This window comes from Ixodes scapularis, unplaced genomic scaffold (assembly GCF_016920785.2).
Source record: "Ixodes scapularis isolate PalLabHiFi unplaced genomic scaffold, ASM1692078v2 PGA_scaffold3__209_contigs__length_174095766, whole genome shotgun sequence".
In the NCBI taxonomy this organism is placed as follows: Eukaryota; Metazoa; Arthropoda; class Arachnida; order Ixodida; family Ixodidae; genus Ixodes; species Ixodes scapularis.
In genome coordinates, this window is record NW_024609868.1 from 49,406,826 (window position 1) to 49,422,479 (window position 15,654).

Genomic DNA, 15,654 nt, shown 5'->3' on the forward strand with positions numbered 1-15,654 from the left:
CGCTCCCTGACAACCTGTGCGTATTGTGATGGTGTCAGTGTTGTGTGTACGTAGGAAAACGGCACCTGTAATGGACTGAATCACGGCGGCGATAGCAGAAGCATGGCCGCTGAATCTTCTCTTACGCGCGGGAAGAGGATCCAGCGGCCGTGGCAGAAGGTACTGCTGCGTGACTGCGGATAGTCTCGTTCCTCGATCCCACAACAGCTGTGGTAATCTCCTCTGGAGTATGTGCGGTGTCCACATAGTAGGTGTCGTTGTCAGGTGCGGCTAGACGGTGAGCACGTGCCTTTCTTCTGCCTGGGTGACAGTCCACATTAATATACTTGGGAACAGGTAAAACCTTAATGTTAGGAATAGAATCCCACGGCGGTGGTGCTGGCGGGATGTCTGGTAGGTGCTCAATGTCATATCCCAGATCTCGTAGAATGGCCCTGCCTTGAGTAGACGTTGTTAATCGATGGTGTTGAGCTTTCTTATGGGTGTTAGTCTTTTCTTCTAGCGTGTTGTGCATCGCGGCTGCTTTTATATCTGTGTTTTTGGCATACGGTGGGACTCCGAGCTCTACTCGCTGGCATCTCCGCACCGTGGCATCGAGTTTGTTCTGCTGCGTTTTGTTGAGGCGAATGTCGGGGTATGCGTACATGATTCTCGAATAAATGGTGGCCTCCATGACTTTGTGGATTTTGTGTTCTTAAGGCCCGTCTTGCGCTTAGTAATCCTGTTTATCATATGTACGACCTGGTGTACCTGCTGCGTAGTGCGCTTCATCCATTCTGTACTACCTCCATCTTGTTGCCAATAAAAACCTAGAATTTTCATGACACGTATACGTGGGATGTGAAGGCCGTCAAGATGTAGCCTAATGAAGTTTCTGGTGGATTCAGCCATCTGGTGGTTGGAGTTGAGAACTACAACGCATTCAGATTTTTCCGTAGAGCAATGTAGGCCAATACTTTGTGCATATGCTGAAATGATGTCGAGGCCCTCTTGCACGGTCGATTCTTGCTCTCCGGCGCTTCCTTTGGTACACCAGAGAGTGATGTCGTCCGCATATATGGTATGGTGAAGGTTTGAGACCTGATTGAGCTTGTAAGGAAGGTTCTTCATGGCGAGATTAAAGAACGTCGTCGAGAGTACCGCATCCTGGAGTGTCCCTCGATGTACTGAAAACGCATCGGATGGTTGACCGTCCGGCCCCAGAACGCGGATAGTTCTGTCAGTGAGAAAATTCTTGATGTAATGAAGCATTCACGATCTGGGGTTAGTTTCTGCCAGATTTTGTAAGGTGGCGTTGTGAAGGAGGTTGTCGAAGGCGTTTTTGATATCTACTCCTACTATGGTTCGGAGTTGTACTGCGCTGGGTGTAGCATAGACTTCTTCGTGTATCACCAGGGCCACGTCCTGGGTACTGACATGTTTCCGAAAGCCTACGAGAGTGTGAGCCAGTTGATATATGTTCTCGAGATGCCATTCTAGTCTTGTGAGGTCCATTTTCTCCATGACTTTGCCTACGCATGACATCATGGTGATGGGGGGTAAGTTCCCTGGGTTGTTGAGCGTTTTTCCCGGCTTGGGTAACATGGTTACATGCGCTTCCTTCCATGCAAGCGGTATTTGGCCAGTCTCCCATATCTCGGTTGATGATCGTTAGAAGTTCTGTTTGGTGGCTGTCCGGTAGATTGCGTAGGATGCCACATGTGATTTCGTCAGGTCCCGGGGCACCGTTGCGCCGTAGCAGCTGTAGGGCCATTTAAAGTTCCCCTTTGGTAAATGAGGAGTTTATCCCCGTGTTTTGTGAAGTATTCGCAGCTGGAATGTCGATGGGTTCTGGGTCAAAAGCTGGATAGAAGATGTCCCGGATCTCCTTGATCATATCTTTCATCGTACAGCCTGTTTGTAGCTGGTAGCGTTGCAGGGCGTGTCGTGGTTTCGGTTGGCCATGCAACGCTCGAAACATTTGCCACACCCTTGCGGTGTGCAGTCGCCCGTTCATTTCGTCGCATAATTGGTTCCAATATTGCATTGCTAAGTGCTCTGCGTATTGTTGACTTTCTTGTGTAATCTCGTATATTCTTTGCTGTATGTTTTGGTTATGCTTCTTCTTTTTCCAACGTTGGATTAAACATCGTCGTTTAGTCCAAAGGGCCAGAAGAGAGTTGTCGACATGGGGGTGGTCTTCAGTATTGCTTATCGTCTTCGTGTGCTTCTGGATAATAGTGTGGATAAGTCGGGTCCATTCCTCCGGGTCGTCGACGGGATCATTACAGTCCTCAAGTTACCTGCGGGCTTTGGGCCAGTTCACGATTTTTGTCCGGTTGTAGTCGGCAATCGAAGATCCGCGTTTCTTACGCAGTTGTATTTGGATCTGCAGGATATGATAGTCACTTCCCAGAGAATATTGGGTATTTTCTCACGCCGGGAGATGGCTTCTGATCCACGTGAGATCGGGTATTGTATCTTGTTCTTGTGCCGTGCCGATTCTTGGTAGCTTGGGTAGTATCGTTCAGTAGCGTGAAGTGTTGATTGCTTGTGAGGTTGTCTAATTTGCGACCAAGTGAAGTTGTTTGAGCATATACCCATGCGACGTGGTGGCTGTTGAAGTCCCCCAAAAGAAGTGTGGAACGCTGCCTGCTGGGCCTGGCTTGTATAGATCTGAGTTGTGCCACGGTGCAGTCTTGTTGATTTGGAGTTTAGTAACAGTTGACAATATCGAGCGTGTGCTGACCGATGTCTGACCGCGTAGCAACGTGCTTGGCGGTGTGGGTATTGATGTGAGCCGTCTCTATTTGGATGGTTGGAATGGATTTTCTCCCGTATGTGATTGTCATGGTTGGGATGTTGGGTACGATTGTGCCTCTTTGCTTTTGACTGATGCTTGGTTCCACAAAGTGGTTGTAGCCATGTTTTGGGAAAATTCCCCTAGTTTTCTGGAGAACGATGACATCGGGCTGAATTGCCGTGAGAATCACGTGTGCGCAGCAAGTGCTCCCTCTTTCGACGCAGGCCTCTGCACTTCCATTGCCAGATTATGAGTGTCTGTGGTATTGTTGTGTGTGGAGGTGGTGTCGCCTGTGTAGGGTTAGATGCAATTCTGGTGTTCTACGGGATGTCTCGCAGGGCGTTTGTGTGGTTGCGCCTTCTCTTCTAGGGCCTGTATGTGACTTCGAAGTGCCTCAAAATGTTGTGTGTAAAGGGCAAGTGTTGTGCTTATGACGTGTGTAAGCTGCTCCCTGATTATGTATTAAAGAGTCTGCTCTACCGTTTGCTGGATTATCTGTTTAAGGTGGGAGGTGAAAGTTTCAGAGTCGAGAAGAGAAGAAGGGTGGAAGGGGGTGGGTATTGGGTTAATAGGAGGGAGAGCCGGACCACACACAGGATCTGTCGCTGTTGACTGCGACGAATGGGGTTCGATGACCGGCAGGGGCGGCCATTCCTTCCGCAAAGCTCCAAATATTGGGGTTTCCGTTACTGACTCTTGAGAGTTGTTGCCACCTGGGCGGCGCCCCCTGGGCGGCTGGTTTTTCCCATGATCGATTTATGGCTTCGGCGAACGTAACTTTAGGTTTTAAGGGTGGTGGTATCCTTTTTTTGGGGGGATGCCTGTCTTGCTTGGTGCTGGCCCTGCTGTGGCTGCGATTGCGACTGACGCTCCGACTTCTGCTTCTGCTTCAATGGTGAGGTGTCAGCAGTGCGTAGCGATTGTTTATGGGCAGGTCCGGCCAGTTTGTTAATGAGTCACGCTGTGGGGGTGACCGTAGTGGCTGTAGTCGGCGTGGTTCAGCTCTTCGCCCCGCGTTATTGTTAGCTCCTGTTCTGCGAAGGCATTGAGGGTCTGTGACAGCGTGTTCACCCTGACAGTTTATGCACTTGGTGTCACACTCGTGGGGGTCTCGGACGGGATCTGGTTGGGCGGAAACTTTTGGCCGCAGTTGGCACAGGCACAGTACACACATTCAGTTCAGTTTGGGCATACATCTGAGCGATAATGCAGGCTCAAGCAGTAAAGACATAGCTTGTTCAAAGGTTTCGGAGGGTAAAGCTTGTAGACGCCGAGGAAAAGACGGCGTACCTCGGGATGGTAGGGCCTTCCACCGTGAGGAGAAGGGTGTACGTCGTGCCAAGACGCCGGAAGTTGATGATCCGTCGGCCCTGGATGTAGAGTTGCTCTTTGATGGTAGCATCGGTGACGTCCAGAAGAATGCCATGGATGACTGCCCGGGCGTTCTTGGGGTCGTTACCTATGTATGTTGATAGCAGATGAAGTTTATCTTGAATTGCAATGTGCTGGAAAGCCATGGTCATTTCCGCAGCCGTAGGGCGGTAGATGTCGATGGCTATCAAGTTTTGCGGGGCCCGAAGCGTTATGTAGGTGTCCACCCGTTCCTGTTTTGTGAGTTGGGAAGTCGTACATATCTGATTACTAATCACAATCAGTGGGATAGTAGAAAGGTTAAAATTGTCGGTGGTTTTCATTATGATAGTCGGAGCGGTGGTTTGTCGAGGCGCCAATGTAACTGTTTTCTGCAAAGTCGTGCCTTCGGAGGTTTCCATGCTTTGAGGTAACGAGGCGATGGCAGCAGAATCGGTGACATACATAGTGGCGGCGATAACGGCGCTGATGTTATGCGGTGCGGTGCGAGCTTTTATCGCAGCTGTGGGTGAGTCGTCGGCGTGGCTGCCGTATTCCTCGCGAGGCTTAGGGTGGTGGCACCGGCTGCAAGGGGCTTACAATACCTTTTACGAATTTTCCGAGGTCCGGAGCCTTGAAGAAATGGATTCCAGGGGTGCCGAAGACGGGGCTTGACCATGCTATCAATTCGGAGTTGATCCTAAGATCAGGACCGGGCATTTACGAAGTTTTTTCGGGGGCATAAGATTCAGCGTTCTTCAGGTGAGGCACTTCGTCTTCCTCTCCTCTTGAGGATGAGTATGGAAGGGTACTGAGGGGAGGGTATACACTCTTAGAAAAAAGGGTTAGTATAGTCCTCCCTAAATGGAGGAACGCTCTTGACACATATGTTCCTTCAGAAAGGGAGAAACTTTCGTCCCTAAAGCTGGGGAGCAAAAGTTCCTCCGTCACCTGGATCTCAATATGGCGGCCACGAATCGAGCAAGTCGCGCTCAATAAGGCTTAGCGAGAACACTAGGTCTCTTGCGCGGAGCGAGAGGAGCAGCAAATAAGAGCGTAACACGAGCTTTCCGCGAACTGTATTTATTTCCGAAGCCGGCTTCCCCCTGCAGGTAAAGGAACTTACGTTTCGAAAGCATGCAGCCACTCCGTCTTCTCATCGTCAGCACTGCGATGTTAAACGGAGACAACCGGCACCCAGTTCGCGCACTTTATGTCTTATTTTTGCTATTCCTCGAGCCACAATTCCTTCGTCAACCGTTGCGTCATCCGCACATCACGGAGGAGTGGTAAACCATTCGCCCGCAAAACCAAAAGCCGCTCTCAAAAAAAGCAAATCCGAAGCAGCCTCTTGGCTCATTTCAGCACGGTAACACGAAATTATGGCGTACCCGCGTACAGTAAAAGGAGGCTAAATCGCTTGCCACCAGATGGCAGGGCCAAGCAGAGTAATCGCAAGTAGCTAGGGTAGGTGGCTCTAGGTACCGTCCAATTCATGTTCTACAAAAAATATTTTTATTTTCTCACGCCACCATTGCGCTTCAGGATCCTCTATTATACACACATGTAGACACATTACGCGTACTACAAGCATCAGCTGAACATACTGAGCGCATACACATGCTCGAGCTCTGCGTTTCCGTCTTTTATACTGATCGTTTTGAACGTACGGAATTTCTCGGTGACTCCCTATCAATAAAAAATATTCCCATCATGTTGATTTCTTTCCAGCAATGTCATACATCTGAGAGTAATTATAATGGCTGAGGGGATGAACCTCTTATTAAAAAGAAAACGCTAGATCATGCCGTAATTATTTGAAAGCCAATAAATCAAGCCGCTCCAATGCTGTTCCAAGCCATGAGTTTGTTTTCCCGCATGGCACTTCGCGGCCAGTATTTCTATTGAAGTGCTTGTTTTTCTATTCGTGCTGTTCGCGCACGGCTGCAATTGCCGTCTTGAATTAATTTCTGTAAGCGGATATTCACTCGGCTGGAAGCGATGCTTCACGGGCAGAAAAATCGCTTTTCGATCAACTTCAGAGCAATCAAAGTCACGACTTGCGGCAGGTGTTAAGTGTATGGAGCTACGCCGTGGTGAGCTCGAAAACGTCTTGCGCTCATCCCAGCTCGCCACTTGGAGGGCAGTTTCTCCAGGAACCGTAGTCTAATTAAACAGCAAAATAAAGGATAGCTTTTTTTTCGATTTCACCTGTTCTTTTTTTTTTAATGCTAAAATTCCACTGTAGATATACGTACTTTCCGTCATAATTTCGTACTTTTCAGTCTTTTCCCTAAGCGCAATCGCTCTCGGGGACCGACAGTCACACTGGCCACTGTACGATAGGAGCTTACCGTTCAGACCAGCGTTACAGCATGACTATCCGCACGTCGATCGACTGCACCTAATTCCTCAAGTGGTCTTAAACTCTTTAATGTAAAGCGGAATGTCAACCTTCGACACCCCGCCCCCTCCGATCACGGCCCGACCAGCGGCATCAATGCCCGACAGTTTACGTCATCTCATCTTGTTGTTACACCACTGATACGCGAACACACGGTCACATCGGCGATAATTCCAGTATTCTGTTCACTACGCACAACACCGCCATCACGACGTTGCTGCTATGTTGCTGACACGCAGAAATACAGAACCACGTCGAACGCCGGTTGGCACTCGGCACGGAAAAACAGAACCGAACTCGGCACGGCGGGCACCTAGGCAGCCGGCAGGAAAACCTGCTTGCCTTGGACGCAGTTCCTGCGATTTCCATAACGTCAAAAACGTCGACACAGTTCCGCGTAGTTCCGCTACTGTAGTTCCGCGTGGGACCCGCAATCCAGAGACGGCCATCTTACCCAGTGTACGTAGCACTGCTGGCACTGCTGGAAACTTCGCTGTTTCTAGAGGCTTCGTTTGCTCGTTTGATAAAATTAGTGGTAAAAACGTCAATGCAACCGAAATGTTCTGCACGTTTAGACTAGAAGGCGGAAATACACGCGGCCTTCGCTGCCGCTGACGCTCAATCAACTCAACAGCATTTATTAAACAACATGCGCGCCATGCTCAAAAAACGAAACCGAAAGAAGGTGAGTGGGGAGGGCGAAAGCTTTCTCCCGTCTGCCTGGAGAAGGAGAAAAACGTCTCGTTCCTCCCTTCGTCTCGTGTCCGCTTGGGGGCGCGTCAGTAGAAGGAAGGAAGACGCGCCGTTGCTACCTTTTTCCTCCATTTTTTCTTAGAGTGTACCTTTTCTCCCTCCTCCTCACCTCCTCATCCTGCCTGCTACTCCGCCACGGGGGCCACGTGACCCCCATGAGGCCACGTGACCTCAAGGGGGGGGGGGGGGGTCACGTCAATCCCGTGACGTCATGGGGGTCACGTGACCTCGCGGTTACGCCGACGCCGAAGCCAATGCCGACGGCGACGGCGACGCCGCGCAAGCCGGAAACGGGCGCCTAAAAGCTGCGCTCTAAAAAGTTTTGAGTCGTGCTCTGTAATATTTTAATTAATTATATGTTGGTTTTGCTTGCCAACCATCTCTTAAAGGGGTACGGAAACCAAATTCTAAAGCCTATCTCTTTGCTTGAACATGAGGAGGGTTAAAATAGGAATTCACCGATACCAATATTCCGTCGGATAACCCGAGAAAACTTATTTTAAACTGAATAAAATGATAACCAAAAACCACCTCGTGGATATCTGTGAAGCTTCCATAGAATGTAATGGCGACAACATGTTCGTAAGAGCAGCGCCACAACGGGAAGTACGCTCACTTGCAGATATTGCCACGAGCGCAGCTGACTAAGTTGGCAGCGCGCTCGTGGCCTAACCGTTATCGCGCGTGCCTTCCTCGCAAAAAGCCAAGGTTCGATTCCTGGCCGCGGGTGCGCATTTTTGTTGACTGTTCTGGTAAATTCGAGAACTGTGTTGCTAATTCGAGGTTAGAATGTTCTGCACGCCGAAACTTCTACGCTCAGGGGCGCCGCGTGGCACGCCGGAGTCAGTCTCGCCCCAGTGTTCGATCCTGCTCTCTCGCCGACTTCGACGCCCGCGACGCTCTGTTGTTATCTTCTTCCTTTTCGTTTTGGGCACAAGTTCGCCCTATTAAACATTTAGTTTCCTCTGTTATTCTTTGTTTCTTTGCCTGTTCCTTCGTGACAATATTACTTAGGCCTGAACGTAGTACCGAAGCGCTTTGGTGAAAAATGTAACAACAGAGTTGGCCACCGTTCATAGTATCGGGTGGTCGTTTCGGCAACACGTGTTTGGGGTGGTTTGGGGATTGTGTACGTGCGATGTAATATTCACGCTACGAAATGTCTATTTAAAGAAGCCCGAATGCCCAACTTTCCTGATGACGCGGGATAGCCGCCTTGGTCGACCGCAACTGGATAGCGAACTCGATCGCTAAGAAGTTAACACAACTACCATCGTTGCTAAATGGAAACGACCCTTACGGCTCTGCAAAGCGGCGAGTACGTAGACAAATCGCTGCGGCGTTTTTCGTAGTTTCGGGGATGCGGGAGACAGCCAACGTCAAGGAAGATACGTTTGAAATAAAAGAGTGTCAGCAAGATCCACGTAAATACCTGTTCGCACTGGGAGCGGAACCGCACTGCACCGCGTTCATGGTAACCACTTCTAGGACGATCTTTTACAACCAATTTTATGAACCGTCGGGCCTCTAGCGATCTCTAGACAATCGACTCGATGCTGACGTGACTCTTGGCAGAGCGTCACGTCAGCATCGATTGGCCACTGCTGGCTAGGTACGACGAGCGGAAGGACTGGCTTTACCCCAAAATAGGGTTCAAACTATTCATACGAGAAAGGCTCACAAAGGTCGCGTGGGCGTATTCCATTCATCAAGCCAGTCGGTCGGTCGTGTCCCGGGTCCCGGGTCCTCGAAGTGTTTTGCTAAGCCTAGCGTTCCTAAATAGTATTTGGTGGTGGCTTGGTTGGTGAAATCGTTGTAGCTTTTTCAGGTATTTGTGGTTCTAGCGTTTGTTTCCGCCGCGGCGTTCAATTTCAAGTACCTTTTTTTCTCTTCTCTCGCTGGGACGCGCACAGAGAGCACGTGAAATGCACGTTGGTAATCACGACGACGTAAATGAGCAATGTTGCCGGCGATGTAGATTTAATCACAAAAAGTGCGTGAAGCTTCGTAGCTCTCGTAGGCATGGTCGTAGAATTTCATCGTAGCGTACGGAAAACTTGCAATAGTTTCCCTTTTTGAATTCAAATATCTTCTTAGGTTTTGCTGTAAGATCGTTTCGTGAATAAGCTCTGTTACTTGTTGCGGACGACGAAGACAAGGCAGACGAATCGTACAAACACGACTCTAGTACGAATCGCTTCTCGGCCATCATGGCCACTGGTGATGAGCGGCGTGGCGACGTCTTCGTCCTTATTATTGTCATCATACCCAACCCTCTCGTCGCCTTTGTCGGCGACTCGGAACACTCGAAGCTGCTCCGCCGTTCCGCCGGCTCCGCGATATGGTACAGCCCTCAGGTATTCCAACTAAGCGAGATTGTAACACGTTGACGCCTCCAAGTGGCAAGACGCATAACTAAGGTACGCTTGGCCCTCCCAGGCATGATGACGTCAAGACCGGCAGGATTGACCGGATCTCCCGAGATGCATCGCGCTCTTCGACGCTGATTTTGAAGCGTTCGCCAAAATCCAGGCATTCAGAACGAAAAATATAGCCATCCGCTTAAAATATGACTATGCGATTATCAATTACCGGTTTATCTTATCCCATTTGACTTATCTCTAGATGTTTTCCGTATATTTTAAGTTTCGATTCAGTATCCGTTTAAAGCTAACTAGGAGTATTTCTGTGAATGATCACTGGTTCGGCCTTGTCAAATACTCAAGTGGGTGACCTCAAAATTCATGCAACTTGCAATTTATACTTGTTTTATTTTTTTTTTGTCATTCCAGGGGAAAAAGGGGACAAACCCGGACTTCATGGTCAACTATACGGTATGTTCTCAAACATTCTCGTCGGAACATTTAGCACGAAAAAAACTACCACCTAGCATCTTTACTAGTAGCTGCCTCATTTCTAAACTACAACTCAGTCACACCACTTGTCGCAAAATATAAGAACGTGCTTTGTGAGCACACCAATGGAGTTCACGCCCACAACGCATCTTTGGATAAATCGACAAAATAAGAGAAGCTGACTATTAGAATGAGAAGTGCAGGGCGTCTCTTTTTAATTCCGAGACTCCAGCACGCGCGTGTTGCCCTTCCTAAGGCTTTGGCAACGCGTGCACTCTCGCTCACAAGACACCGCAGCGGTATCGAAGCTATTGGCAACTCTAGCAAAGTCGACGGCACCTTAGGGGCTAGAACAGAAAGCTGTGGCGGCAGGTTTGCTCTCCAGCCTTCCTGAGTTAATCAGATATTAACAGCGTCTGGCGGTGAAAAGTCGAAGCCGTGGAACTAGGTAAAAAAAAAAAAGCGCATAGCAAATTCCTGTGCAATTGTGTTGCACGTGAACCGTATGGTTTCAGTCCAATTCCTTTGGGATTGACATTCACGCTCACGTCACTCTTCATCGGTTAGTTTAGCGACTGTCTTGAAGGGACACTGACACCCCCAAAATTCTCTGTTTTAGTCTTCTCCATTCGATTCATTATCATGTCAGAAGGCTACCCAGTCAATATTTTGCTACAGCGTCACGCATATTTTTAATAAAGTAAAGAAACGAAACTGTTTGAAGCCCAAACCGAAACTGGACGGGGGAGGAAAAAGAAATATAGAGGAGGAGAGAGTTGGCGGAAGTCACGTGGCTGTGCAACTTTTTTTTTTCTTCAATCAACGTATTTACGGATTCTTAGAATCCACAAAAAAAATTGTTATCATATTTCGTTTCTATTTTTAATACTGAGTGTGTGCCTTCGATGACCCACGACGTTGATTATATATTTGGTGGTTGTGTCTAAATCATAGAAAACGGCACGTGAACACGAAGAGGAAAGTGACAGCGACTCAAACCGTCCAGTTCTTGATCGGCTGTTTTCGGGTGAAAAGAAAACGAATTTCGAGCGGAAAATCCTGTTCTGGGTAGTTTGGCCCTCCTATGTCATGTACAAACAAAAACCTTGGCGAGCACAAATACCTTGCCAGCGTCAATTTAACGCGGGGCATGTAAACTCGATTGCAATTTCTTGAATAGAGATGCCGGCCCTAACCCGGGTTTTAGACCCCTGCCGCCCTTCCAACCCTCTATAGCCGCGAATGTTTCTCCGACGACATCCAACTGCCGTCTAGCGGACTGGCGGTGGCGCGTGAGTGATTACGCAATCACCAGTCAATCAGTGTCGAGTGAGCGTGGCCTCGCACGTGACGTCATACCTGAACCAGCCAATCAGCGTCAAGCTAGGGGGTATGACAGCGTCGCCTGGCTCAGCCAATCATTATTGAGTTAATCGGCGGCTTCACTTTTCGGCTTCACAAGTTTCTAGACTCCCCCTGAAGCGACAATCTACGTTTCACGTGAAAAACACGCGTTGAAAATCGCCAATAGAAACTCGCGCTGAAGGTGGGACAAATGAAAAACCTCCCTGCAGTTCTCGCCCTATCAGTGATTCCACTAATGCGCAAAGGAACATATCCAATGCGTATAAATGATCCACTTCAATCGCTTCGCCCAACCTCCAGATACGGATTCGGGCTATATATATACATGGGCAGTTTCCGATTGTTTGTTTCCGTACTTGTATGCCAGACCAAGTTTAATTAAATATCACTTTCTCGTTCCCTGAAATCCTGGTCACCCTGTTGTTGCTCCCGGTTGGCAGCAAGGCAGGACTTTACTTTATGTCCGTGCGTCTGCTTTCCCGCTGAACCCTTGTTAAGCCGACAACTGGGATCCAAAAAAAGGGGTGGAATTGCGGCATAGGACGAGGCTGGAGAAACGTTTTGTTCAAATATATTTTGACTTATAAATGGAGTGTTGTGACACTGAGAATGACGTAAGAAGGTGAAGCATATACATACACATAAGTATACACATACATTTGCATATACATATTGAAGGAGTTCCCGAGAAACGAAAACCATGTATTTCGGCCCGGGTAAATAAACTATGCATCGCAGCAGAGATGGCAAAACTACTTTCAAGAAGTTAATAAATTTCGTTACTACTTCCCGGAGAACTGCAAAAATTTAATTAAATTGCATTACGAATTTAAGCAGACAAAAAGTTCTGCGGAAATCACAATACAATTACTTTCCAAAAGTAATGAAATCACTTTAACATTACTTTTCAATAACTTCAAGCAGTAATTCGTGCTCATTTTATTCACACTATATATGTACCAAAACTCAGATCGACCTTTTTACACCGCAAGAGCCTTATGCGCCTGAATGTAAGCCATACTGAGCGGTCGTTTTGCTGGCGCACACGAAATAAATGTTAAACATAATGAATAGCTTCTTCTCTAGACGTGACTCAAAGACAGTCGACTTAGCGGTTTCGTTGTTCATTCAACAGGCAAGGGCCTTAGTTAAAGGGTGATATGTTTCCTTGTTTCCCTTCTTCCTGATTTATAAGAAGTCATAGCCCGTGTCAGTATGTTAAGTCGAGCCATGGGAGCTTGTTCTTACAAGGAGTTGTCACGTGAAACGTTTCCCTTCTGCTCGGGCGCATCTAATCCTATTCTCCCAAAAGCACTAGTCGACGTATTCCCGGTCTTTCCTCTCAAGGAGTTTTGCTCCCGAACACCCGAAGAGCCCAAATTATCGCACGTTGTAACACAAGAGGGCTAGATATTTGCTTGGCAAAAGCGTCGCCAGTTGAGGAAAGGGATGGCACTAGCTTCTTAAATTGTGCATTTTCCCAACAAACGGGTGGCAATATCTGCTCGTACGCTTATCCCCGAACAAACAAACAAAAAAAAAAAAAAGGCAGTGAGCCATATGGCGAGCGGCATCTGCTTTTCTCGGTACCCGTCTTTTCCGACTACAAAATGCACCCTACTTAACAAGGCCATGGATACGCACGAAACGTTCTCGGGCCTTGACCAGGCATTTGGAATAGACTATTTACTCCGATCGTTTGTTGTTCAGAATTGTCGACGCTTACTGTTTAACCTTGCCTGACAAAATAACAACAAGGCTGGGGATCTGTTTGTCCTGTTCTCTCAGTTTTTTAAGTGTGTTGACGTTGCTGGTGATATTCCCTTCGCCTTGTAGCCTACAAGCCGTTCATCTCTAAGCTTACAGTGCAATGGAAGCTACTTGGTCGTTGGAACAGTCACACGTCTATCTTTTGCCACGTAACCACACTTCCGTTCATACCACGTGCAGAGAAAGGGACGGGTCAGGTGATCAAACGAAGGCGGTTTATTGGTTCTGGTGAGTCGGCAGCTTCCACTGCACTGTCTGCTTAGGGATCAACGAAGCAGACTATCGTCGTGATGGCGTGACGCCGTGAATGTGTCTTGCCTGGAGTTCGTGAGCCGTGGCCTTTCACCGATGTTTTTCCACCTATTTTTTCCACCTTTCCAGTCTGCCGTTGTGCGTCTGGCGAGTGCTTGGTGCGAGGCCTTGCGCTCCAATTTCCGTCGCTTATTTGCTCTAATGTCTCTTTCACGAAATTTCACTACGCAAAATAATTTCTCTCTTACTTTCTTAAAAGTTCGCCAACGAACTTTCCCCTTTGAGAAAAAAGTAATTTCAAAAGCAATGAGTAATTTTTCGAAGTTACTGCCTGGAAGTAATTCATTACGGTACTAAATTATCAGCCTGTAAAAGTAATTAATTACATTACTCATTACAAAAAAAAATAGTTTAATTACTTTAATATCATTACAAGGTCATCTCTGCATTGCAGAAAGCTAAAACTTCTTGAGAATGTGACGCTAGCGGTTGGGATAGAATGCGAAAGTTTGAAAACATGACGTTACCTGTGTCAAAAGATACTGAAGAGAAAAAAAAATGAAATTTCGATATGAGGTGATCCCAACCTAAGCCTAATATCTTCAAAACAATAAATGCCATTGGGGTCGTCTGTACAATCTATTTCAGCTTAGGCGCCGACTACGGGGGAGAGGGAGATTCAGTCCACACGGAAGACGCACGGGAAGTTTGTAGAGCCTACCACAATACGGCTATAATTAAAAGTAGTCTGTACGAATGTCTTAATTGATAGTGTTTTATTTTATTTTTGCAAATCATCTTATTGAGTTCTGTGGCCACCTCCCAGCCCTTTACTGATTATTCTTTTTGAAAAACAAAAAAACACGCAAATGTAGTCGTGATATTAATTCCTTTTTTTTTTTTTTTTTTTTACAGGAGAACGACAAAGCAATGGTACACGATACCTCAACACTGTGCCGAATAAGGCACACAACGAAATCTGAATGCGAAATACCAAACTTGATCAAGTAAAAAATGCACCGCTTCCGCGATACGCTTTTCTCTTCATTCTGATCTGGGAGTGTAACGTAGCCCACGATTGAGGGGAAACTTCCCGGAAGAGTAAAATCTTGCGATCATCACAAGTGAAAAGAAGACGGAAACGCTTCTGAGTGAAAATGAAATAAAATCAAACATAAACTGTCGCAGCTATGTTATAATTCGAATGAGCTAATGACTGACAGATAGGGTTAATAAGAGGGTTTAATTTCTCCAACAATGTTTCGAACGAGACTACGCTATTCAGTGCAATCTTCATTTGAGGTATTCCCACTTAAAACAAACGGGATAATTAAATCTCGAGACAAAACCAAAATATTGAACAAAGCAAAACAGTGTTTGATATTTCTTCTCCTGTTACCAGCTATTGCATTTTCCCCATTTCTGTTTGATTATGATGTTTCTTAACCAGTTAGCTTGCATACTTTTTGTTCGTAACAATGAGTTGTGTCGTGTGAGCGTGTACAATGCCGCTCTACCGGTCTCCATGCGTTATTTAATTTTTTAACGCACCTTTATATTAAACCCTCCCATCTCATGTAACGGCTCCGTTTCAGACCGTAAACATAACACGCCATTAGTCCGGATTTATGATTTTGGGATGCGCATTTGTATACTAGCGGCAAAGTGCTCGCGCAGGTAAAGAGCAGTAAAATAGGGTAGGCTTAGGGCTTGTACACATACTTCTTACAACCGTGTGCCTCTCGGAATCTCTCATGTCAAGACAAGAGAGATCCATCTATCGGGTGGCCTTGTAACACTTTCAAGTTCTATATATTTCCTATTATTTTCGAGCATCATTCTTGCTTTCTCGACTTGAGAAACGTTTTCGGCAATGCTACACACGACCATTCCTTGTAGATAGTACTTAGATTTGATGTCACAAATACCGAAAAATCTTCGCAATTGATAGGATCTCGGTAGATCCTACGATCCCATGCTGAGGCTTGCGGGCACGTCGACCCATCGGGCGCGTTCGCGTGCTCGAAGTGACTGCCAAACAGATCCCTGGGTGCAGTGTGTAGCCCTCCCGAACATTTCGGTCACGAATCACGTTGGACTGATCAGTGATTTCATTTTGACTC

General features: G+C 47.2%; 1 protein-coding gene across 1 annotated transcript in view; it reads left to right on the forward strand.

The window, feature by feature from the left end:
• Window positions 1–14,581, forward strand: part of LOC115317377 — a 35,658-nt gene extending 21,077 nt beyond the window's left edge. Inside the window, exons 4-5 of the mRNA XM_029976994.2 lie at window positions 10,082–10,123; window positions 14,447–14,581. Of these exons, the coding sequence (XP_029832854.2) occupies window positions 10,082–10,123; window positions 14,447–14,542 (138 nt within the window). The 3' untranslated portion in view covers window positions 14,543–14,581. The remainder of the gene's footprint in view (window positions 1–10,081; window positions 10,124–14,446) is intronic.
• Window positions 14,582–15,654: the final 1,073 nt, after the last annotated feature.